Source organism: Oncorhynchus mykiss, chromosome 5, assembly GCF_057628025.1.
Source record: "Oncorhynchus mykiss isolate SJ-2025 chromosome 5, ASM5762802v1, whole genome shotgun sequence".
Lineage (NCBI taxonomy): Eukaryota > Metazoa > Chordata > Actinopteri > Salmoniformes > Salmonidae > Oncorhynchus > Oncorhynchus mykiss.
This window is the reverse complement of record NC_143026.1, coordinates 23,161,146-23,188,075: the sequence shown is the minus strand read 5'-3', so window position 1 is coordinate 23,188,075 and position 26,930 is coordinate 23,161,146. Positions and strand designations below refer to the sequence as shown.

General features: G+C 42.2%; 1 protein-coding gene across 1 annotated transcript in view; it reads left to right on the top strand.

Moving 5' to 3' along the window:
• jmy (junction mediating and regulatory protein, p53 cofactor) overlaps window positions 1-26,930 on the top strand; it is a 61,847-nt gene that overhangs the window by 28,589 nt on the left and 6,328 nt on the right. Inside the window, exons 2-4 of the mRNA XM_090234202.1 lie at window positions 4,869-5,042; window positions 24,974-25,124; window positions 26,700-26,869. Of these exons, the coding sequence (XP_090090328.1) occupies window positions 4,869-5,042; window positions 24,974-25,124; window positions 26,700-26,869 (495 nt within the window). The remainder of the gene's footprint in view (window positions 1-4,868; window positions 5,043-24,973; window positions 25,125-26,699; window positions 26,870-26,930) is intronic.

The window sequence follows — 26,930 nt, the reverse complement described above, 5'->3', positions numbered from 1 at the left end:
CCTAAGCGCAAACCAGATGGGATGGCATATCGCTTCAGCATGCTGTGGTAGCCATGCTGGTTAAGTGTGCCTTGAATTCTAAGTAAATTACCAACTGTGTCACCAGCAAAGCACCATCACACCTCCTCCATACTTCACGGGGGAACCACACATGCAGAGATCATCTGTTCGCCTACTCTGCATCTCACAAAGACACGGCGGTTGGAACCAAAAATCTCACATTTGGACTCACCGGTCTAATGTCCATTGCTTGTGTTTCTTGGCCCAAGCAAGTCTCTTCTTCCTATTGGTGTCATTTAGAGTTACCAGCCTCAGAAAGTGCAGCCCAAATAAATGCTTCACAGAGTTCAAGTAACAGACACATCACAACATCAACTGTTCAGAGGAGACTGCGTGAATCAGGCCTTCATGGTCGAATTGCTGCAAATAAACTACTACTAAATGACACCAATTAGAAGAAGAGACTTGCTTGGGCCAAGAAACATGAGCAATGGACATTAGACCGGTAGAAATCTGTCCTTTTGGTCTGATAAGTCCAAATTTGAGATGTTTTTGTTCCAACTGCCTTGTCTTTGTGAGATGCAGATTAGGTGAATGGATGATCTCCACATGTGTGGTTCCCACCGTGAAGCATGGAGGAGGAGGTGTGGGGGTGCTTTGCTGCTTACACAGTGATTTATTCAGAATTCAAGGCACACTTAACCAGCATGGCTACCACAGCATTCAGCAGCAATACACCATCCCATCTGGTTTGCGCTTAGTGGGACTATAATTTGTTTTTCAACACCTACAGGCTGTGTGAGGGCTATTTGACCAAGAAGGAGAGTGATGGAGTGCTGCGTCAGATGACCTGGCCTCCACAATGACCCGACCTCAACCCAATTGAGATGGTTTGGGATGAGTTGGACCGCAGAGTGAAGGAAAAGCAGCCAACAAGTGCTCAGCATATATGGGAACTCCTTCAAGACTGTCGGAAAAGCATTCCAGGTGAAGCTGGTTGAGAGAATGCCAAGGCAATGTAAGGCTTCTTTCAAAAATCAAAAATCTAAATATATTTAGATTTGTTTACAGTTTTTGGTTACTACATGATTCCATATGTGTTATTTCATAGTTTTTATGTCTTCAGTATTTATTTTACAGTGTAGAACATAGTAAATGAATGGAATGAGTAGGTGTGTCCAAACTTTTGACTTGTACTGTATGTATTGGATAACTGCACAATTATTTAGGCTTTTTGGGGCTTGGCCTCATTAAATGTCTTTAATGTGGGGCTCATACATTTATTTTATTGTATTTATTTATTTCACCTTTATTTAACCAGGTAGGCTAGTTGAGAACAAGTTCTCATTTACAGTTCTCATGGCGACCTGGCCAAGATAAAGCAAAGCAGTTCAACACATACAACAATACAGAGTTACACATGGAATAAACAAACTTACAGTCAATAATACAGTAGAAAAAGTATATACAGTGCCCTGCGAAAGTATTCGGCCCCCTTGAACTTTGCGACCTTTTGCCACATTTCAGGCTTCAAGCATAAAGATATAAAACTGTATTTTTTTGTGAAGAATCAACAACAAGTGGGACACAATCATGAAGTGGAACGACATTTATTGGATATTTCAAACTTTTTTAACAAATCAAAAACTGAAAAATTATTCCGCCCCATTAAGTTAATACTTTGTAGCGCCACCTTTTGCTGCGATTACAGCTGTAAGTCGCTTGGGGTATGTCTCTATCAGTTTTGCACATCGAGAGACTGAATTTTTTTCCCATTCCTCCTTGCAAAACAGCTCGAGCTCAGTGAGGTTGGATGGAGAGCATTTGTGAACAGCAGTTTTCAGTTCTTTCCACAGATTCTCGATTGGATTCAGGTCTGAACTTTGACTTGGCCATTCTAACACCTGGATATGTTTATGTTTGAACCATTCCATTGTAGATTTTGCTTTATGTTTTGGATCATTGTCTTGTTGGAAGACAAATCTCCGTCCCAGTCTCAGGTCTTTTGCAGACTCCATCAGGTTTTCTTCCAGAATGGTCCTGTATTTGGCTCCATCCATCTTCCCATCAATTTTAACCATCTTCCCTGTCCCATGCTGCCACCACCATGTTTTTTTTTGTTTTTTGTTTTTTTGAATTTTACCCCTTTTTCTCCCCAATTTCGTAGTATCCAATTGTGTAGTAGCTACTATCTTGTCTCATCGCTACAACTCCCGTACGGGCTCGGGAGAGACGAAGGTTGAAAGTCATGCGTCCTGCGATTCACAACCAACCAAGCCGCTGCTTCTTTAACACAGCGCACATCCAACCCGGAAGCCAGCCGCACCAATGCGCCGGAGGAAACACCGTGCACCTGGCCACCTTGGCTAGCGTACACTGCGCCCAGCCCGCCACAGGAGTCGCTGGTGCGCGATGAGACAAGGACACCCCTACCGACCAAGCCCTCCCTAACCCGGGCGACGCTAGGCCAATTGTGCGTCGCCCCACGGACCTCCCGGTCGTGGCCGGTTACGACAGAGCCTGGGCGCGAACCCAGGACTCTGATGGCACAGCTGGCGCTGCAGTACAGCGCCCTTAACCACTGCGCCACCCTGGAGGCCCCGCCACCACCATGTTTGACAGTGGGGATGGTGTGTTCAGCTGTGTTGCTTTTACGCCAAACATAACGTTTTGCATTGTTGCCAAAAAGTTCAATTTTGGTTTCATCTGACCAGAGCACCTTCTTCCACATGTTTAGTGTGTCTCCCAGGTGGCTTGTGACAAACTTTAAACAACACTTTTTATGGATATCTTTAAGAAATGGCTTTCTTCTTGCCACTCTTCCATAAAGGCCAGATTTGTGCAATATACGACTGATTGTTGTCCTATGGACAGAGTCTCCCACCTCAGCTGTAGATCTCTGCAGTTCATCCAGAGTGATCATGGGCCTCTTGGCTGCTTCTCTAATCAGTCTTCTCCTTGTATGAGCTGAAAGTTTAGAGGGACGGCCAGGTCTTGGTAGATTTGCAGTGGTCTGATACTCCTTCCATTTCAATATTATCGCTTGCACAGTGCACCTTGGGATGTTTAAAGCTTGGGAAATCTTTTTGTATCCAAATCCGGCTTTAAACTTCTTCACAACAGTATCTCGGACCTGCCTGGTGTGTTCCTTGTTCTTCATGATGCTCTCTGCGCTTTTAATGGACCTCTGAAACTATCAGAGTGCAGGTGCATTTATACGGAGACTTGATTACACACAGGTGGATTGTATTTATCATCATTAGTCATTTAGGTCAACATTGGATCATTCAGAGATCCTCACTGAACTTCTGGAGAGAGTTTGCTGCACTGAAAGTAAAGGGGCTGAATAATTTTGCACGCCCAATTTTTCAGTTTTTGATTTGTTAAAAAAGTTTGAAATATCCAATAAATGTCGTTCCACTTCATGATTGTGTCCCACTTGTTGTTGATTCTTCACAAAAAAATACAGTTTTATATCTTTATGTTTGAAGCCTGAAATGTGGCAAAAGGTCGCAAAGTTCAAGGGGCAGAATACTTTCGCAAGGCACTGTATACAGTGTGTGCAAATGAGGTAGGATAAGAGAGGTAAGGCAATAAATAGGCCATGGTAGCGAAGTAATTACATTAGCAAAGATGAATGTGCAAGTAGAGATACTGGGGTGCAAAGGAGCAAGATAAATAAATAAATACAGTATGGGGATGAGGTAGTTGGATGGGATATTTACAGATGAGCTATGTACAGGTGCAGTGATCTATGAGCTGCTCTGACAGCTGGTGCTTAAAGCTAGTGAGGGAGATATGAGTCTCCAGCTTCAGTGATTTTTGCAGTTCGTTCCAGTCATTGGCAGCAGAGAACTGGAAGGAAAGGAATGTATGTAATGTATGGCTCATCAGGCTGAAGTAGCATCACTCTTGAATTTTCGGTCAAAGCTTTAATCAATGCTTTATTATGCTTTTGAATGACACTTACGGTTTTGGCAGGAAATACCTGGTTACTTGGGAGAAAAGTGATTTATTCTCGGGATGGAACATTTTGTCAAATACCGGGAAAATATTCAACCCTAGTTGTTCCGATATGTGATTAAATTGACTATTGTGAAATGACATTGACAATATATAGTGTAATGCAAGACTATACATTATTGGAACTTTACAGATCACAACTCTGCAGTTTTATTAGTTAGGCTGTATCAGTTTGTTCAAAATGAAGTCTAAATGAATGAACGAAACCTTATTTTTTCTGCTGTACTAAGATTATCGAATGAGAATGTTACGATAATATCATAAATAAAGGAAAAAAAATTCACAGTCTGGAATGATCTAGTCATTAACGGAGCAAACCGATTTAAGTACCATATGGTAGAAGAGGTCTCCCCAAGTATTTCTCAACCTTAATGGCCACAGACACATAAACATTTACACATGCTCACACACATGTATGCTTGTGCACTGCACACACGCTCAATCCTTCTCATTTTACCAGTACTGTAACTTTTGGTAAATACTTTTTTTCTCTCTGTGCAGCTGGTGAAAGAGCTCTTTGTTTAGACAGCCATTATGAAATGGTCTGTGCTGGTGCTGGGACTGAGACCACCACACACTGCTGTGCCAGTTACTCCTGTGAATCAGCAATGGAACTAGTTTCAACAGAGTCTGAAATATGAGCTATTCCTGACCATTGTTAGCGCCTTTCCTATAACACCTTATTCAGAGGCACAGAATAAACTTCTTCAAACTTTGCCCCATCTTTTCCTGTTTCTTCTTCTAATCCTCCTAAACCAGTCTGGCTGCTAAAATGTTTCATTTGGTTCCTTTTTATTTTTGATGTTTTGCTGAATTGTTTAATGATCTTCTTTGTGGGTGTGTAGCTGCTGGAGAGGCACCGGGCCATGGAGAGTATGGTGGAGCTGCTGCAGGTGTATCCAGAGGAGGATGAGGCCTATGGAGAGTTACTGGAGGCTACAACACAACTCTACCACTACCTGCTACAGCCCTTCAGAGACATGAGAGAGCTGGCCATGCTGCGCAGACAGCAGATCAAGGTAACAGACACACACTAGGGCTGGGCGATATATCAAATTAATTTGAATTTATGGGGCCTCCCGAGTGGCGCAGCGGTCTAAGGTACTGCATTGCAGTGCTAGAGGCATTACTACAGACCTGGGTTCATTCCCGGGTTGTGCCACAACTGGCTGTGGCCGGGAGTCCCATAGGACTGCGCACAATTGGCCCAACGTTGTCAAGGTTAGGGGAGGGTTTGGCCGGTGAGGGCTTTACTTGGCTCATCTCGCTATAATGACTCCTTGTGGCGGGTCCGGATGCTTGCGGGCTGACCTCGGTCGCCAGTTGAATGGCGTTTTCGCCGACACATTGGTGCGGCTGGCTTCCGGGTATAGCTGGCGGATGTTAAGGAGCGCGGTTAGGCGTCCTCGGGGAAAAAATAAAAACCTTGATTCTTGTAATAGTCATTTGGAACATAAACATAAACATAAAATGTTTTATTTATTTTTTGCCTTTTTCAATCTTGTCTCATCACTGCAACTCCCCAACATGCTCGGGAGAGGAGAAGGTGGAGTCATGAGTCCTCTGAAACATGTTCCGAGCATGTTGGGGAGTTGCAGTGATGAGACAAGATTGAAAAAGGCAAAAAATAAATAAAACATTTTATGTTTATGTTTATGTTCCAAATGACTATTACAAGAATCAAGGTTTTTTATTTTTTCCCCGATTTTATGAGTTTGTCTTTTTGGCTTGTCTCTTTCGCTCCTTCTGTGCTGTGTGCACTGTGCACCTTCACACACAGACACCAAGCCCCTCCGTCTGCTCTGATAACAAGCAGTTTCAACTTGCTATTTGCATTTGAGGTTTGGGCCAATGTAATCAGTCATATGGACACCGAAACAGATTGAGACAATATTTTATTGTAATAGAGGATAACCTAATGATAACCTTTTTATGTCTCATCTGCAGAAATGTAAAACAGAGAAGACTCTACTAAAACGGAAGTATCAATGAACATGATTGGGGATAATTAATGGTCAGTTTCTGTTGTGAGTGGCACCATGTACCGCTAGCAGCATTTTAGCCACAAACTGTTATACTAGCTGTCTAGTCTGGGTTTTAGAAATGTGCAATGAGCATAAAAAGACGCAGTTATATAAGGAATTGGCAACTCGTTCTCATTCTGAGAAATAAGCATATTATTATCCTTGATTTCAACATCTAAACATAGTGAACAGGCTGTTTTTCAAACAGTTTGAGTCAGACAGGAGAATGTATTCATAACAGTTCAAGTGTTCTACCTTGTTAGCAAGCAAATAGATCCAACTTGTCTAGACTTTAAATATAAAGATTAGTTGGCTACTCACTAGCAGGTGTGCTTGTGCTTGAGAGATTGTTTATGAGACCTGTGTTAATGTTATATACTGCCTGCTACCAGAAGTTAGTCATTATTAGTGGATGTGCATTGAGCATGGTTCTGGTAAACATTTTAACAAAAAGGGCAGTGATTATTGCAAAAAAGTAGGTTAAACTATTTAGATAAAAATCCAGAATTCAGAATCACATTGTATGATTTTTAAGTAATCAATTAGCATTTTATTGCATGACATAAGTATTTGATACATCAGAAAAGCAGAACTTAATATTTGGTACAGAAACCTTTGTTTGCAATTACAGAGATCATATGTTTCCTGTAGTTCTTGACCAGGTTTACACACACTGCAGCAGGGATTTTGGCCCACTCCTCCATACAGACCTTCTCCAGATCCTTCAGGTTTCGGGGCTGTTGCTGGGCAGTACGGACTTTCAGCTCCCTCTAAAGATTTTCTATTGGGTTCAGGTCTGGAGACTGGCTAGGCCACTCCAGGACCTTGAGATGCTTCTTACGGAGCCACTCCTTAGTTGCCCTGGCTGTGTGTTTCAGGTCGTGGTCATGCTGGAAGACCCAGCCACGACCCATCTTCAATGCTCTTACTGAGGGAAGGAGGTTGTTGGCCAAGATCTCGCGATACATGGCCCCATCCATCCTCCCCTCAATACGGTGCAGTCGTCCTATCCCCTTTGTCCTATCGTCCTATCCCCAAACTTCAGACGGGCCTGGACATGCGCTGGCTTGAGCAGGGGGACCTTGCGTGCGCTGCAGGATTTTAATCCATGACTGCGTAGTGTGTTACTAATGGTTTTCTTTGAGACTGTGGTCCCAGCTCTCTTTAGGTCATTGACCAGGTCCTGCCATGTAGTTCTGGGCTGATCCCTCACCTTCCTCATGATCATTAATGCCCCACGAGGTGAGATCTTGCATGGAGCCCCAGACCGAGGGTGACGGACCGTCATCTTGAACTTCTTCCATTTTCTAATAATTGCGCCAACAGTTGTTGCCTTCTCACCAAGCTGCTTTCCTATTGTCCTGTAGCCCATCCCAGCCTTGTGCAGGTCTACAATTTTATCCCTGATGTCCTTACACAGCTCTGGTCTTGGCCATTGTGGAGAGGTTGGAGTCTGTTTGATTGAGTGTATGGACAGGTGTCTTTTATACAGGTAACGAGTGGAGAACAGGAGGGCTTCTTAAAGAAAAACTAACAGGTCTGTGAGAGCTGGAATTCTTACTGGTTGGTAGGTGATCAAATACTTATGTCATGCAATAAAATGCAAATGAATTACTTAAAAATCATACAATGTGATTTTCTGGATTTTTGTTTTAGATTCCGTCTCTCACAGTTGAAGTGTACGTATGATAAAAATTACAGACCTCTACATGCTTTGTAAGTAGGAAAACCTGCAAAATCGGCAGTGTATCAAATACTTGTTCTCCCCACTGTATATATACAGTAACAGTCAAAAGTTTGGATTTTAGATTCAAGGCAAAGGGTGGCTACTTTGAAGAATCTAAAATCTAAAATATATTTTGATTTGTTTAACACTTGTTTGATTACTACATGATTCTATATGTGTTATTACATAGTTTTGATGTCTTCACTATTATACTACAATGTAGAAATGAGTAAAAATAAAGAAAAGTAGATGTCCAAACTTTTGACTGGTACTGTAGTACAGTGCAAATTACAATACAAGATGTATACAATGGCTGTGTCTCTTCACAGTCCCCTTTGTGCAGTAAAGTGTTCTTTTGTCTGGTTTTTTTGTACTGTTTTTATTGCTAGTTTGAGTTACCTGGGGTGGCAGAGAGTTCCATGTAGTCATGGCTCGATTTAATACTGTGCTTTTCCTAGCCTCTGTTCTGGGGACTGTGAAGATGCCTCTGGTTACATGTCTCAAGTTGTACCGATGAGTGTCCGAACTGTGTGCCAACTGCTTGAACAGAGAGTTTGGGACCTTCTACACATCAAAGACCAATAGTGACGCAGTCAACTCTGAGCTAGGAGAGACTGACATGTGTGTTACTGACACTTTACCTCCGAGTACATAAGTGCGATACGTGCTGCTTTGTTCTGGACCAACTGGAATTTACTTATTTCCTTCTTTGCTGCACATGACCACACAGTTGGGCAGTAGTCCAGGTGCGACACAACTCGGGCCTGTAGGACCTGTCTTGTCGACTGAGATGTCAAGAAGGTAGAGCAACGCCCTATCATGGACAGACCTCTCCCCACTATGTTTTGACCATGACAGCTTGCTATCTATGGTTACACCCAGCCGTTTAGTCTCCTCAACTTGTTCAATAGCCACATTATTCAATACTAGAGCTAAACAAGGTATAGCATTGAGCTAATGATTTGTCCAAAAATGATGCTTTTATTTTATATTATATTTAGCACCAGTCTATTGATAGTTATCCATTCTAAAACTGACTGGAGCTCTATGTTAACTGTCTCTGTCATTTTTTTTAAACCTTTGCTGCCAATGTGTATATTGTTGAGTTGTCAGCATACATAGACATACAGGCTTTTTTCAAGGTCAGTGAAAGGTCATTTGTAAAAACAAAACAATAAGGGCTCTAGCCGGCTGCCCTGCGGTACACCACACTCAACTGAATTTGCATGAGAGAGGCTTCCGTGAACGAAAATCCTCTGTGTTCTATTAGATAGGTAACTCTCAATCCACAATAAGGCAGAGGATGCAAATCCAAAACACCTACGTTTTTTCAGCAAAAGGTTATGATCAATGACAAAAGTCTAACAAAACAGCTCCCACAATCTTCTTACTATCAATTTATTTCAGCCAATCATCAGTCAATTGTGTCAGTGCCGAGCACGTTGAGTGCCTTTCCCTATAAGCGTGCTAAATGTTAATTTGTTTTCTGTAAAATAACTTTGTATTTGATTAAACACATAATTTCTAAAAGTTTACTAAACATTTGTAACATGATGATTGGTCGGCTGTTTGAACCATTAAAGGGTGGGCCAAAAGCTCTTTGACAGACAGCAGCATACACTCTAATACACATGATTTCTTAAGTCCTATCTACTGACATTAGGGTAAGCTTCTGTGGCTAACTGGACTGACGAGATGGTGGGATGAAATTGCTCCTAGTTTTGTTGTTGTCCTACTCCACTGTAATGGTTAAGGCTAAGCTGATCCTAGGTATGTGGTTAACACTAACCTCTACCCGCAATATGATGGTGTGTGTGTGTGTGATGGGGGGATCAGATCAGCTGAGCCCGCCTGCCTTCCTGCCCAGAGCAGCTTAACCAACAGTAGAAGTATTAGTGCTGTGGTCAGTACTCAGGCTCTAAACCAAACCAGGCTGGAATACTGCTCAGCACTCACATACACCTCTCCTCTCTTCTCTTCAGCTGCTTATCATTCTGTTTAGTCTCTTTCTCCCACTCCCCTCTCGCCTTACTCTCTGCCTCTCTCCCCCTCTTTCTGTCTTTCTGTCTCTCTCCTTCCTTTCCTTACCCTCTCCCCTCTCTCTCTGAGGGTGTTGTGTTAGTGAGGATTGTGTGTTATTTTACTAATCTCTTGTGAGGGTTCAGCCTATAGTCATGGAGGTTGGGGTGATTTCCCCTGTTTGTCTTTGGCCACATCACATTCTTCACCCAGCATGGCTGTCTGTGGCGCTGCACTGGTCACACACATACGTGCATACATGCATACATACATGGCCATGTGTAAGGGGAGTTCCTTCAGAATACAATGCAGCATTATTAGATCCGGGTAGAACCTGCTTCCCGGTAGGTACAGATCTAGGATCATTTGGGAAGGATTACCCTCCCCAAATCCTAACATCAACCATTTGGAGGAGAAACGCTGAACTGACCTTGAATCAGCGTTTAGGGTAGGGTAACCCTGTGAGATATGCAGGAAGGATCTGGGCTCGTTGGATAATCCTACCAGCGTGGTCAAAGCAGCTCCACTGATCTGCTCTCCTCTAGTACACCTGCCAGATGTCCAGAACCTGGAGCAATGATATGTCTCAGTAATCCTGCCTGCCTACCAGGGTTTCCGTTAGCCGGTAGTAGCCGGCCTTTGTCCGGTAAAAAAATGAAACAGCTGATAAATTAAATTGGCAAAAATCTCATTGTGAATCTCAATCAATTAATTGATGGAAATACCAGTCGATGGAAATACATTTGACTGGTCATGCTTATCGGTCTATTGGCTCATTTGCATAATTGAGTGTAATTAAATTGGCGCGTTTACAGTATATTTGTTATGCATCTTTTTTATCACACTCGTACAGCATACAGATACAGAGCCTTTAAGTGGAAAATCTGTCGACGCTGCTAGAGCTGCTGCTGCAGCATCTTGTGGTGCTTTCAAGACATCTTGGAACTCTGAAAAATACGATGTGAAATCATGACGTCAGAGATCTTCAGGTTGGAAAGTCAGAGCTCTAGAAAGAGTTCCCGAGTTGGAATTCCTAGTTGGGTGACTGTTCAAATAAATGTTTGTAGTCAGCTCATAATACATATTATGAGGCATTTGTAGTCAGAGCTCATAATACATATTATGAGGCATTTGTAGTCAGAGCTCATAATACATATTATGAGGCATTTGTAGTCAGAGCTCATAATACATATTATGAGGCATTTGTAGTCAGAGCTCATAATACATAGTATGAGGCATTTGTAGTCAGAGCTCATAATACATAGTATGAGGCATGTCTTTCCTTGCTTCAAAGTAGCCTAGAGGATTTTCTCACTTTCTAAATGGATATTTTCATCTCTGTCACATGAAACTGTTGGCATGTGCAGTGCCTTTATGACAACTGTGTTTTCCTGCTAATTGTATTATGGAAATCACATTCCCGCATAGTCTACTGCCTTGTGCGCATTGCTACACTTATAATGTGAAGAAATAATAGTTTATCAACATTTTAAGCTAAACGTTCTGATCTGTTGCTTTTTAACATATTTGTTTTTGTATCCTAGGCCTACTGCTTGTTTGAATTTGGGATCTATTGTCCCACAACTGTCTGTTTGGAATATGACATGTCTTTCTCAAAGAACTGACCAATAGACTAGGTAGCCTAAACTTTTCTAATATAGTAGATTGACATAGGCAAGTGATTTTGCTGTTCCTTACTTTTCATTTTGGCCGAGGAAAAGTACATGTGGACAGTTATTTTAACATGTTCAAAATGCACATCAGAATTGGGTAAGAATGACCGCACATCGTTGCATCCTTGACATGCCTGTTCTGTTAAGATAAATTACCATAGATTTCTGTCATTCTGAGCGCTGTGGGTGTACGCCCTAATCAGGTTACGCACTTCATGCATATGGGTCCGGTACATTTCTAAAATGTCCGGTAAATTTAAAATGTTGCCGGTTAAATGTCCAGCGCCACATTTTCCTACCGGAAACCCTGCAGCCTACTGGGCTCTAATAAAGGAGAAAGTGCTTAGTGGGCTTGCTGGTAGTCCATTGTTAAATGTTAGATTTATAGGAGGAGCTGCAGTACTGTATATTCTATCCACCATAGAAACCCAGAACTGTTGGTTCATCTTAGTTAATGTCTAAGGTTTCCACACACCAGTCCTTATTTGTGATGACAATTACAAAATATTAGTAAATCCCTAAACTCTGCTATATCATGAGCTAAGTAGATCCGTCTGGGATAGTTAGTCAGAAGGACTATTTGATGCTTTAATGCTGACTCAGCCTCAGTCCAATCACCTGTTGCCCTCAGGTGAAACCAACGAGCCAACGGCTGGAAACAAAGCTGTATGCAAATGAACCCCAATACCAGACGGGCCAGTCAGTTCTTGGTTGGGAGGATGTTGGATGTTGTGTTTTCTCCCAGACTGATGAGTCAGTAGAACGGCCCTGCTGTATACAGCTGGCTGTTTCATTAAAGGAGGAGTCTGTGTATCACTGAGAGGAAGGAAGAGAGAGAGAGAACAGGGGGAGGGAGAGGAGAGACAGGTGGGAGAGGACAAAGAGGGGAGGATAGGGTATTTGCATGTGTTTTGCATTGTGCTTGATGTTCAAATTGGTAAATGTTGCAAGTAATGTGAGGTGAGAAATGTAATGTGTAGAGATGAGGGTAGGTTAGGTAGTCTCAATAGACTGCTATCAATGTCCCAAGGGAGAGATATAGCCTACCTGCTAAGGTCACAGCCTCCTCTTACCTTCTCTGGGAGGGTGAACACACACACACAGTGTCTGTGCTGACGCCTATTGTCCTAGTCGAAGGTGTAAATAAAGCCTGTCACCTCTAGAAAGGAAGAGGATGACAAGGCCAAGAGTTATATTTAGCTGTTTGAAGCTTTGCAGATGGGAATGAATACAATTGACCAGACACATTATCTTATGATGAGGAGTTGCAATGGTCTGAACAAAGGCCTAAAATGAATAGCCGCCACCCTCCAAATGAGGGTAGATTTTGGCATTGGCGGTTAAGATGTCTATTTCCCCAGCCACATTGATGGGTGGTCAGGGCTCCACAGTGCGAACATTTCACTCGCATTTGTGAGAAAAATAGTCAAGTATGACCACATTTATAGTAAAATAAATGCCCTAGTAGCAGCTTTCAAAGTATTTCTGATGTTTTGTTTCATAGCTGGTAACTTAATCACACAACAAAGACCTATGAACCCTATATAGCCTATCCCACATCGCGCTGCGACACTGCCTGGCGTGAAGAGTTGTGGAAGATTCATTTTTAGAAGCCCTGCGCACAGGCATAAAAGTTGGTCTAATTTACTTGAAACAAAAGTCTACTGAAGTGAGACTTTGTTCTTGTGTTTCTTGGCTATTTACATTGTAAAACAACCTAGCTTGTGAACAAAACAATGTTTGAGTTTCAACTGCTAGGGAAGAGAAGACAACACAGATACTAGTCACTCTCAATCTCACAGGCACAAACATGACCCAAGTCACATTACCACAGTAATCTCCAGCCCTTAAAGAGGCAGATGAACATTTGTCTCATCTGTGATAATTTGGTTAAAAGAACTCAGGTCACAAAAATGTAATTAAACAAATGACATTTTAGTTGTCACATACACGTGTTTAGCAGATTTTATCGCGTCTGTAGCAAAATGCTAGCTCCAACAGTGCTCCAATGTTTCTAGCTCCAACAGTGCAGTAATATCTAACAATTTCACAACAATACACACAAGTCTAAAGTAAAGGAATGGAATTAAGAATGTATAAATATTTGGCGAGAAATGTCAGTGGCATAGACTAAAACACAGTAGAATAGGGTAGAATACAGTACATACAGTTGAACATACAGTTGAAGTCCAACAATTGTTTACAGACAGATTATTTCACTTATAATTCACAGTATCACAATTCCAGTGGGTCAGACGTTTACATACAGTAAGTTCACTGTGCCTTTAAAAGCTTTAAAAGCTTGGAAAATTCCAAAAAATGATGTCATGGCTTTAGATGCTTCTGATAGGCTAATTGACATAATTTAAGTCAATTGGAGGTGTACCTGTGGATGTATTTCAAGGCCTACATTTAAACTCAGTGCCTGTTTGCTTGACATCATGAAAAAATCCAAAGAAATCAACCAAGACCTCAGAAAAACAATTGTAGACCTCCACAAGTTTGGTTCATCCTTGGGAGAAATTTCCAAATGCCTGAAGGTACCTCGTTCATATGTACAAACAACTGTAGACAAGTATAAACACCATGGGACCACGGAGCCGTCAAACCGCTCAGGAAGGAGACCCGTTCTGTCTCCTAGAGATAAACGTACCTTGGTGTGAAACGTGCAAATCAATCCCAGAACAACAGCAAAGGACCTTGTGAAGATGCTTAAGGAAACAGGTACAAAAATATCTATATCCACAGTAAATTGAGTCCTATATCGATATAACCTGAAAGTCCGCTCAGCAAGGAAGAAGCCACTGCTCCAAACCGCCATAAAAAAAGCCTGACTACGGTTTGCAACTGCACATGGGGACAAAGATCGTACTTTTTGGAGAATTGTGCTCTGCTCTGATGAAACAAAAATAGAACTGTTTGGCCAAAATGACCACTATTATATTTGGAGGAAAAAGGGGGAGGTTTGCAAGCCAAAGAACACCATCCCAACCGTGAAGCACGGGATCGCCACATAATATTGTGTGGGTGCTTTGCTGCACGAGGGACTGGTGCACTTCACAAAATAGAGGGCATCATGAGGAAGAGAAATTCTGTGAATATATTGAAGCAACATATCAAGACATCAGTTAAAGCTTGGTCGCAAATGGGTCTTCCAAATGGACATTGACCCCAAGCATACTTCCAAAGTTGTGACAAAATGGCTTAAGGACAACAAAGTCAAGGTATTGGAGTGGCCATCACAAAGCCCTGACCTCAATCCTATAGAACATTTGTGGGCAGAACTGAAAAGGCGTGTGCGAGCAAGGAGGCCGACAAACCTGACTCAGTTACTCAAGCTCTGTCAGGAGGAATGGGCCAAAACTCACCCAATTTATTGTGGGAAGCTTGTGGAAGGCTATCCGAAACGTTTGACCCAAGTTAAACATTTTAAAGGCAGTGCTACCAAATACTAATTGAGTGTATGTAAACTTCTGACCCACTGGGCATGTGATGAAAGAAATAAAAGCTGAAATAAATCATTCTCTCTACCATTATTCTGACATGTCACATTCTTAAAACAAAGCGGTGATCCTAACTGACCTAAGACAGGTACTTTTTACTAGGATTAAATGTCAGGAATTGTTTGGCTAAGGTGTATGTAAACTTCTGACTTCAACTGTACATATGAGGTGAGTTATGCAAAATATGTAAACATTAAAATGACTAGTGTTCCATTATTAAAGTGGCCAGTGATTTCAAGTCTATCACTAGCACAGCTTGTGATAGCTATTTAACAGTCTGATGGCCTTGAGATAGAAGCTGTTTTTCAGTCTCTCGGTCTAAGCTTTGATGCACTTGTATTGACCTTGCCTCCTGGATGATAGCGGGGTGTAAAGGCAGTGGCTTGGATGGTTGTTGTCCTTTATGATCTTTTTGGACTACTTGTGACATCGGGTCCTGCAGGTGTCCTGGGGGGCAGGTAGTTTGCCCCTGGTGATGCGTTGGGCAGACTGCTCCACCCTCTGGAGAGCCCTGCAGTTGTGGGCGGTGTAGTTGCCGTACCAGGCAGTGATACAGCCCGACAGGATGCTCTCAATTGTGCATCTGTAAAAGTTTGTGAGGGTTTTAGGTGCCAAGCCAAATATAATGATATATAATTATTACTTCTTACTTGTCTTATTAGAAACATTTACTTACTAGAAACATTACAAAGCATATTCATCTATTTTTTTGTTTTGTTGTGTTGGTGTAATTGTAGTTCCCAAAAATATTTGGGCTGGTAGAAAATCTGAGTGTCTGGTAGATTTTTTTGATTTTTTTTATCTACCTGCCACAGTGGCTGGTGGCCCAAAAAGTTAATTTTAGGCTCGGGTCTGAACTGATAATGGGTATCGTTAGGCAGGCTTTTGTTCAAGCCCAGCAATAACTACAATTCAAGTAATCAACCTATCGTGGTTTTCAAATCGCCAATTTTAATTACTGTGTTAGAACTGGGTTGGAACAAAAGCCTGCACACACTGCAGTCTATCAGCACTAGAATTGCCCATCCTTGAACCCTAGCCCCTGCCAACATGCCAAGTGGAACAAGTGAATGAGGGATCTGATGAATGAAGGCATGATGTGAATGAGTGTCGAGGACAAAGGAGAGCAGGTATAGGATGAATGGTGCATTGTGGGAAGGCCATATCGCGTGTTGGAGTGATGCAGCGTGGGTATTCTGTTACAGCCAGGGTCAGAAGGCATGCATTAATAAGTCATGTAGCTTCTGTAACCTATTGACCGGTGGCTATGTAGCATAGGTAGGAGGAAGAACATTAACATTCTGGATGATAAAACTCTGTGTGTCTGTGCTCTGTGTGTGTGCTAACGTTCCCCACTCCCAAAGTGATAGAAGGCAGTTTTAAGCATCTGTGATAAGGACCATGACACCGTGACACTGGTCTATCTGTTGTTTATCTTTGTGGTCTATCTGTAGTTATCTCAGCCTATGGCCCTGGAAACAGACCTGACTGCTATTTCTGCCTCATTCACTTTGACACCAGCTGTCTGAAGCTGCAGATTACATAGTGGGCTGTAGAGGACGTGTGGAAAGATGGGCAGAAGAATGAAGGTATATTGTAGTGTAGTTCTATTACTGGAGGTAGTGTCAGTGTGTGTGTATAATTTAGTGGTGTGGGATTAGGTCATGGATAAATAGGGTGTCGTGTCTGAGATGAGACCCACACCATATGGTCCACACCACAGTGACACAGCAACGAGGAAGTGACGGCTGAGAGGGGGAGGGGCTTACTGGACCAGGTGGCAGACTGGACAGAAAACAACATAAAGACTCTCTGACATCATATCCACTATTCTATTCGCATCTCATTATTCCATCCTCATACTTCTATTCTAGATTTCCCGATAACTTAATTTGTTCATGTCTTTAGCTCTTTCACTCCAAGAACACCTTATTTAACCAGAACCATGCCTAACCCACCTAGGCATACACACACAGACAACAGTCAACAACAAAATCAGGGAAACGGAGAACAATGGCATAGTAGAAATTGTGTATTTTACATGGGGTCAATAGCCCTTGGAAGGAAAGTCTGCAGTGAAGTGACTAGCCAGTGTTTACAGTAGGCCTATTTCTTTTAAGATGGACATCCCCATTGTTAGGGTGTTTCCATAGTTCCACAGCAGGATGTGTGGCCCAGATGTTAGTCAAAGTCTAAATGTTATAGTTTTTGTAGAGGGCTAATATTCCCTCTCTATTGGAGAATGGATACCCCAGCACTAAGGTCATGTCTAATTTTGTGGGACTGACTGAGTACTCTCCCCTTATCTTGCCTTTTCTCCCTATAAAACACTCTCTCTCTCTCTATCTATCTATCTACTCTCCCCCCTCTATCTAAGTCTTTCTCTCCCTCTGTCACAAACACTCAGCATACAGTTTGTTGGCTGATGTGAACCACTCAGGTCAGGTGTGGCGTGCTGTTGATTACTGTGTGTGTGCTTGCCTATGTGCATGCATGCATGTGGCCTGTGTGTGTGTGTGAGAGAGCGAGAGCGCCAATACAGACACATCTGTTTTACATTGAGATATTAACATATGATTGAGTGTACAGTGCCGTGCGAAAGTATTCGGCCCCCTTGAACTTTGCGACCCTTTGCCACATTTCAGGCTTCAAAGATAAAGCTATAAAACTGTATTTTTTTGTGAAGAATCAACAACAAGTGGGACACAATCATGAAGTGGAACGACATTTATTGGATATTTCAAACTTTTTTAACAAATCAAAAACTGAAAAATTGGGCGTGCAAAATTATTCAGCCCCCTTAAGTTAATACTTTGTAGCGCCACCTTTTGCTGCGATTACAGCTGTAAGTCGCTTGGGGTATGTCTCTATCAGTTTTGCACATCGAGAGACTGACATTTTTTCCCATTCCTCCTTGCAAAACAGCTCGAGCTCAGTGAGGTTGGATGGAGAGCATTTGTGAACAGCAGTTTTCAGTTCTTTCCACAGATTCTTGATTGGATTCAGGTCTGGACTTTGACTTGGCCATTCTAACACCTGGATATGTTTATTTTTGAACCATTCCATTGTAGATTTTGCTTTATGTTTTGGATCATTGTCTTGTTGGAAGACAAATCTCCGTCCCAGTCTCAGGTCTTTTGCAGACTCCATCAGGTTTTCTTCCAGAATGGTCCTGTATTTGGCTCCATCCATCTTCCCATCAATTTTAACCATCTTCCCTGTCCCTGCTGAAGAAAAGCAGGCCCAAACCATGATGCTGCCACCACCATGTTTGACAGTGGGGATGGTGTGTTCAGCTGTGTTGCTTTTAAGCCAAACATAACGTTTTGCATTGTTGCCAAAAAGTTCAATTTTGGTTTCATCTGACCAGAGCACCTTCTTCCACATGTTTGGTGTGTCTCCCAGGTGGCTTGTGGCAAACTTTAAACAACACTTTTTATGGATATCTTTAAGAAATGTCTTTCTTCTTGCCACTCTTCCATAAAGGCCAGATTTGTGCAATATACGACTGATTGTTGTCCTATGGACAGAGTCTCCCACCTCAGCTGTAGATCTCTGCAGTTCATCCAGAGTGATCATGGGCCTCTTGGCTGCATCTCTGATCAGTCTTCTCCATGTATGAGCTGAAAGTTTAGAGGGACGGCCAGGTCTTGGTAGATTTGCAGTGGTCTGATACTCCTTCCATTTCAATATTATCGCTTGCACAGTGCTCCTTGGGATGTTTAAAGCTTGGGAAATCTTTTTTTATCCAAATCCTGCTTTAAACTTCTTCACAACAGTATCTCGGACCTGCCTGGTGTGTTCCTTGTTCTTCATGATGCTCTCTGCGCTTTTAACGGACCTCTGAGACTATCACAGTGCAGGTGCATTTATACGGAGACTTGATTACACACAGGTGGATTGTATTTATCATCATTAGTCATTTAGGTCAACATTGGATCATTCAGAGATCCTCACTGAACTTCTGGAGAGAGTTTGCTGCACTGAAAGTAAAGGGGCTGAATAATTTTGCACGCCCAATTTTTCAGTTTTTGATTTGTTAAAAAAGTTTGAAATATCCAATAAATGTCGTTCCACTTCATGATTGTGTCCCACTTGTTGTTGATTCTTCTCAAAAAAAATACAGTTTTATATCTTTATGTTTGAAGCCTGAAATGTGGCAAAAGGTCGCAAAGTTCAAGGGGGCCGAATACTTTCGCAAGGCACTGTATGTGGCAGGGTCTACAGTCAATCACGGATTACAAAAAGAAAACCAGCCCAGTCACGGACCAGGATGCCTTGCTCCCAGGCAGACTAAATAACTTTTTTGCCCGCTTTGAGGACAATACAGTGCCACTGACACGGCCCGCAACAAAAACATGCGGACTCTCCTTCACTGCAGCCGAAAACATTTAAACGTGTTAACCCAGTCTGCTGTTCCCAGTCTGCTGTTCCCACATGCTTCAAGAGGGCCACCATTGTTCCTGTTCCCAAGAAAGCTAAGGTAACTGAGCTAAACGACTACCGCCCCGTACCACTCACTTCCGTCATCATGAAGTGCTTTGAGAGACTAGTCAAGGACCATATCACCTCCACCCTACCTGACACCCTAGACCCACTCCAATTTGCTTACCGCCCAAATAGGTCCACAGACGATGCAATCTCAACCGCACTGCACACTGCCCTAACCCATCTGGACAAGAGGAATACCTATGTGAGAATGCTGTTCATCGACTACAGCTCAGCATTTAACACCATAGTACCCTCCAAACTCGTCATCAAGCTCAAGACCCTGGGTCTCGACCCCGCCCTGTGCAACTGGGTACTGGACTTCCTGACGAGCCGCCCCCAGGTGGTGAGGGTAGGTAACAACATCTCCACCCCGCTGATCCTCAACACTGGGGCCCCACAAGGGTGCGTTCTGAGCCCTCTCCTGTACTCCCTGTTCACCCACGACTGCGTGGCCACGCACGCCTCCAACTCAATCATCAAGTTTGCGGACGACACAACAGTGGTAGGCTTGATTACCAACAACGACGAGACGGCCTACAGGGAGGAGGTGAGGGCCCTTGGAGTGTGGTGTCAGGAAAATAACCTCACACTCAACGTCAACAAAACTAAGGAGTTGATTGTGGACTTCAGGAAACAGCAGAGGGAACACCCCCGTATCCACATCGATGGAACAGTAGTGGAGAGGGTAGCAAGTTTTAAGTTCCTCGGCGTACACATCACAGACAAACTGAATTGGTCCACCCACACAGACAGCATCGTGAAGAAGGCGCAGCAGCGCCTCTTCAACCTCAGGAGGCTGAAGAAATTTGGCTTGTCACCAAAAGCACTCACAAACTTCTACAGATGCAAAATCGAGAGCATCCTGTCGGGCTGTATCACCGCCTGGTACGGCAACTGCTCCGCCCACAACCGTAAGGCTCTCCAGAGGGTAGTGAGGTCTGCACAACGCATCACTGGGGGCAAACTACCTGCCCTCCAGGACACCTACACCACCCAATGTCACAGGAAGGCCATAAAGATCATCAAGGACAACAACCACCCGAGCCACTGCCTGTTCACCCCGCTATCATCCAGAAGGCGAGGTCAGTACAGGTGAATCAAAGCTGGGACCGAGAGACTGAAAAACAGCTTCTATCTCAAGGCATCAGACTGTTAAACAGCCATTGTTAACACCGAGAGGCTGCTGCCAACATACAAACTCAAATCTCTGGTCACTTGAAAAAATGGATATAATAAAGGTATCACTAGTCACTTTAAATAATGCCACTAATAATGTTGACATGGCCATCAGACTGTTAAACAGCCACCACTAACATTGAGTGGCTGCTGCCAACACACTGACTCAACTCCAGCCACTTTAATAATGGGAATTGATGGGAATTGATGTAAAATATATCACTAGCCACTTTAATAATGGGAATTGATGGGAATTGATGTAAAATATATCACTAGCCACTTTAATAATGGGAATTGATGGGAATTGATGTAAAATATATCACTAGCCACTTTAAACAATGCCACTTAATATAATGTTTACATACCCTACATTATTTTTCTCATATGTATACGTATATACTGTACTCTATCATCTACTGCATCTTTATGTAATACATGTATCACTAGCCACTTTAAACTATGCCACTTTGTTTACATACTCATCTCATATGTATATACTGCACTCGATACCATCTACTGCATCTTGCCTATGCCGCTCTGTACCATCACTCATTCATATATCTTTATGTACATATTCTTTATCCCTTTACACTTGTGTGTATAAGGTAGTAGTTTTGGAATTGTTAGCTAGATTACTCGTTGGTTATTACTGCATTGTCGGAACTAGAAGCACAAGCATTTCGCTACACTCGCATTAACATCTGCTAACCATGTGTATGTGACAAATAAAATTTGATTTGATTTGATTTGATTTTGAAATTGAAAATACGTATTTTTTGGTCATTGATTCTATGGCTGAATTTCAACTGCACATACAGTACCAGTCAAAGGTTTGGACACACCTTCTCATTCAAGGGTTTTTCTTTATTTTTTAAAAATGTTCTACATTGTAGAATAATAGTGAAGACATCAAAACTATAAAATAATATATGGAATCATGTAGTAGCTAAAAAAAGTGTTAACTTCACTAGGGTAGGGGGCAGCATTTGGAATTTTGGATGAAAAGCATGCCCAAATTAAACTGCCTGCTACTCTGGCCCAGAAGATAGGATATGCACATAATTATTAGATTTTGATAGAAAACACTCTAAAGTTTCCAAAACTGTTAAAATGATGTCTGTGAATATAACAGAACTGATATGGCAGGCAAAAACCAGAGGAGAATCCAACCAGGAAGTACTATTATTTTGAAAGGCTGTTTTTCCATTGAAAGCCTATCCACCATACAGAGACTTAGGACCCAGTTCACGGTCTCTATAGCTTCCTCTACATGTGGCATGTCTTTAGGTATGGTTTCATTATTTTACTCTGAAAAATGAGGGAGATACAGCACTTTCAATCAGTGGCCAGTGGACATTTCCATTCATCAGCCATGCGCCTGATCGAGAACGTGCCTTTCTTGTTTCTCCTTTCCTATTGACGAAGCTTTTGTCCGGTTGAAATACTATTGATCATTTATGACAAAAACAACCGGAGGATTGATTTTAAAATACTGAGGTAGCCATTTTTCCAATCGCTTCTTATGAGAAACCAACTGCCTGGATGGATCCTAAACAACGTTTGCCGTGTTTCTGTCGATATTATGTAGCTAATTTTGAAAAAAGTTTGGCGTTATAGTTGTAGCATTTTTCGGTCGATTTCTCAGCCAAGCATGGTGAAGAAACGGGAGCTTTTTCGCCTACAAAAATAATATTTTTGGAAAAAAGGAACATTTGCTATCTAACTGGGAGTCTCCTGAGTGAAAGCATCCGAAGTTCTTCAAAGGTAAATGATTTAATTTGGTTGCTTTTCTTATTTTTGTGAAAATGTTAGCATTATGCCATGATAAACTTACACAAATGCTTGTCTAGCGTTGGCTGTACGCATATTTTGAAAATCTGAGATGACAGTGTTGTTAACAAAAGGCTAAGCTTGTGTTTGAATATATTTATTTCATTTCATATGCGATTTTCATGAATAGGAAAAGTTTCTAGGGGTATTTATGTCCGTTGCGTTATGCTAATGCACCTGAGGCTATGATTACGCTCCCGGATACGGGTTTGCTCGTCGCAAGAAGTTAACCTCATTGAGCATTCTGCACTGTGCTCTTGCAGTCATCTTTGCAGGATGGCCACTCCTAGGGAGAGTAGCAACAGTGCTGAACTTTCTCTATTTATAGACATTTTGTCTTACCGTGGACTGATGAACATCACAGCTTTTAGAAATACTTTTGTAACCCTTTCCAGCTTTATGCAAGTCAACAATTCTTAATCATAGGTCTTCTGGGATCTCTTTTGTTTGAGGCATGGTTCACATCAGGCAATGCTTCTCGTGAATAGCAAACTCACCTTTTGTGAGTGTTTTTTATAGGGCTACGCAGCTGTAACCAACATCTCTAATCTCGTCTCATTGATTGGACTCCATGTTAGCTGACTCCTGACTCCAATTAGCTTTTGGAGAAGTCATTAGCCTAGGGGTTCACATACTTTTTCCAACCTACACTGTGAATGTTTAAATTAGAGGTCGACCGATTATGATTTTTCAACGCCGATACCGATTATTGGAGGACCAAAAAAGCCGATACCGATTAATCGGCCGATTTGATTTATTTATTTGTAATAATGACAATTACAACAATACTGAATGAACACTTATTTTAACTTAATATAATACATAAATAAAATCAATTTAGCCTCAAGTAAATAATGAAACATGTTCAATTTGGTTTAAATAATGCAAAGAGAGAAGGAGAAGAAAGTAAAAGTGCAATGTGTGCTATGTAAGAAAGCTAACTTTTGAGTTCCTTGCTCAGAACATGAGAACATATGAAAGCTGGTGGTTCCTTTTAACATGAGTCTTCAATATTCCCAGGTAAGAAGTTTTAGGTTGTAGTTATTATAGGAATTATAGGACTATTTCCCTCTATACCATTTGTATTTCATTAACCTTTGACTAATGGATGTTCTTATAGGCACTTTAGTAATGCAGTAAAGTGGGCTCCTTTGTCTTGCTCGCATTGAGGGAGAGGTTGTTGTCCTGGCACCACATAGCCAGGTCTCTGTCCTCCTCCCTATAGGCTGTCTCATCGTTGTCGGTGATCAGGCCTACCACTGTTGTGTCGTCAGCAAACTAAATGATGGTGTTGGAGTCGTGCTTGGCCACACAGTCGTGGGTGAACAGGGAGTACAGGAGGGACTAAGCACGCACCCCTGAGGGGAACTGGTGTTGAGGATCAGCATGGCAGACTTTTTGATTCCTACCCTCACCACCTGGGGGTGGCCCGTCAGGAAGTCTAGGATCAAGTTGCAGAGGGAGATGTTTAGTCCCAGGGTCCTTAGCTTAGTGATGAGCTTTGTGGGCACTATGGTGTTGAACGCTGAGCTGTAGTCAATGAGCAGCAGGACCGTTTAATTCAGTAGAGTACAGTTTAATTCAGTAGAGTACATTAGAGTAAAATAGGGTACAATACAGTACATTATACTGTACTATACTCTAAGGTACTGTGCTATACTCAACTTTCTTTACTGTATTGTGCTGTCCAAACTTATGAAATGTCTATGTTTGGGCCAAATCAAGGCCAGTCCGGATCGGACCAAATCTGAACCAAACATAGACGTCTATGATGGATTCAGATTTGTTCTGGACCGGACCAAAAATCTACATCCGTGGACATTGAAATCAAAGCTGGTCCAGACAGGAGCAAAACAGTGGGCTGTGTGGGGGCTGTTCTTAGGAAATCAGCTACTCTAACTACAATATGTTCCAGCTGCTCTCTAAAACACACAATGAAGAGAACAATAATCAACTGTTTTACTAACTCACCCAGGGCATATCCAGGGCTGGTTAGCTAGCTACAAAGACAGTGTAAAAGACCTCACTTCCAAGTAATGAACTAAGCCTGAGAAGTCAGTAACACTTAAGCACTCGATTGTCGTTGCCTCAGTATGTTTGATTAAATGAGGTTGTCTTAACCTTAGAGAACGTCCTACCGTTATCAAAAGTTACAACAAAGGAGGACACTGGGTTTAGTAGTACAGTAAACACATGTCCAGTCTTGAAGCTCTATGTCCCTGACTGCTACACCACAGCACAACCTGCTGTTTAAGACTGGTATGACATGAGGCCAGGTGAATTCATGTACTTTAAATCCTCAATTAATCACTATTTGTAAGGTCTGAATTTCTCAATGTATCCATGTGCGAGAGTTTGACTTAAATTTATTAATCCAATCCCTTTATTTTATCCTGCTGGACCGGCACACCATATTTCCCTCTGGGATAATATATTTATAAATATGTCATTGTTTTATGTTGATTTGACCTTTGCATGACCCCTATTGATCTGTGTCCCCTCGGTCAGATCTCCTTGGAGACGGAGCGTCTGGGGCCTCGTCGTGTGGAGGGGCTGAGGAGGGAGGATGAGGAGTGGACGAGGAAGGCTCACGCTGCCGTCCTCTCCATACAGGACCTTACCGTTAAGTTCTTTGAGACCACCGCCAGGGCTCAGAAAGGTACACACATACACACATACACACACACACACATACACACATACACACACACACACATACACACATACACACATACACACATAAGGCCTTTTCACACTGGCGTTGTTCTTAGCTCCAGGATATCTTAGCTCCAGGCTAGACTGGCCTGGGATAGCTTAGCCTGTGTTCACATACATATTTGTTAACCCTGGGCTAAGCTTTAGCCCTGGCTAAGGATTCACACTTGTATACCCAAGCCTTGAGCTAACTGACAAACAAAACATGCGACCAACATCTCGGATGCACAACCAATATTATAAGCAATTTATTAACACAATATTTCCTGTTGCTTCTAGCATTTGATTTCCAACAGTGATGCTTTGTATAAACATTGTATCCGATGTCAGTCAGGCAGACAGCAATGTTTCAATTTTGAAATTCTATCTTGCTCCTGTACAGAGAATGCAGTGAATGAACGAGATGTCAACTTTTCTGATCCAGGCGAAATCATGCAACAATATTATTATCATGGATATATGCAATTAAATGTCAATAGAAAAGTTATGAAAACAGAGGGAAATGGATCGTTTGCTGCCCTCCCAGCTGTAGAGTTTGTAGCTTTAGTTGGCTAAGTGAGAAGACCTTAGCCAGCCTGCATAGCAACCATTTTTGTTAGGCATAGCAACCATTTTTGTTAGGCATAGCAACCATTGTTTTTGCACTGATTTAAAGTATTTTGTTTTTTGTCCTCAGGATTAAATAGTACGAATTGACTTATCAAAATAACCTTCAGAACGCATTACAGGCCTCACAAGCATATTGAGTGTCGCTTTTGTGATTGGACAGTGATCATTCTAGGTGTTATTCTTGAAACAGTTTCACACTTGCTATTTTGGCACTGTGTTTCTGGGACTAATCCCCCCGAAAAGTTGGTACTAACCCTGCTCCGGAGCAGGACCAGCTAGTTCTGGGCTAAGGTTGGTGCTAGCCCACTTTAGAATGTGCAAGTGTGAACACTCCCTTATCCCTGGGCTAAAATCTCCCTTAGCCCCAGGCTAAAATCTCCCTAAGCCCCGGGCTAAGGTGCAGTGTGAACTCTCCTATAGAGAAACACACAGAGAAACACACAAACTCTGTACAGACAAACTCCAGAGCCATGTATTATCCAGATGGCAGATCAGCCCCTCAGTCAGACCATAATCTCCAGGCTTTAAACTGCTCTCCCAGAATCCCCAAACTAACCATAACCCAACTATCCACTGGCTCCACACTGACTACAAAGTCTATAACTATTCCCAAACATGTAAATCATTTGTTTTTGTCTCCAATTTAGGCAGTACAGACCCCTAGAAATCAGCAGATAGCCCTCTAGTGGTAAAAGTAAGAACTGACTAAAATGCACAGAGGAGAATAAGTATTCTGTCAAGGACATATCTTGTAAAAAAAAATATATATAGAGGCATACTAAGACAAAATAAATGTGACATGGTGTGCAAATGATAACACACACGTGCCTGTTCTGTTTAAGCAAATAAACGCCCAAGCTATTAATTGAAGTTTTACAGTAATTGTTATGTTGGTGTGTGTGTGTTGCAGCGGTGTATGAGCGGATGCGTGTGGACCAGAGGAAGTTTGGCAAGTCGACTTGGGCTGCAGCTGTGGACCGCATGGAGCGTCTGCAGTACGCCGTCTCCAAGGAAACGCTGCAGTTGATGAGGGCCAAGGAGATCTGCCTGGAGCAGAGAAAACACGGCCTGAAAGAGGAGGTATTACTCCTATATTACAGTACTACAACTAATACTATTACTATACTACTACTGTTATTAT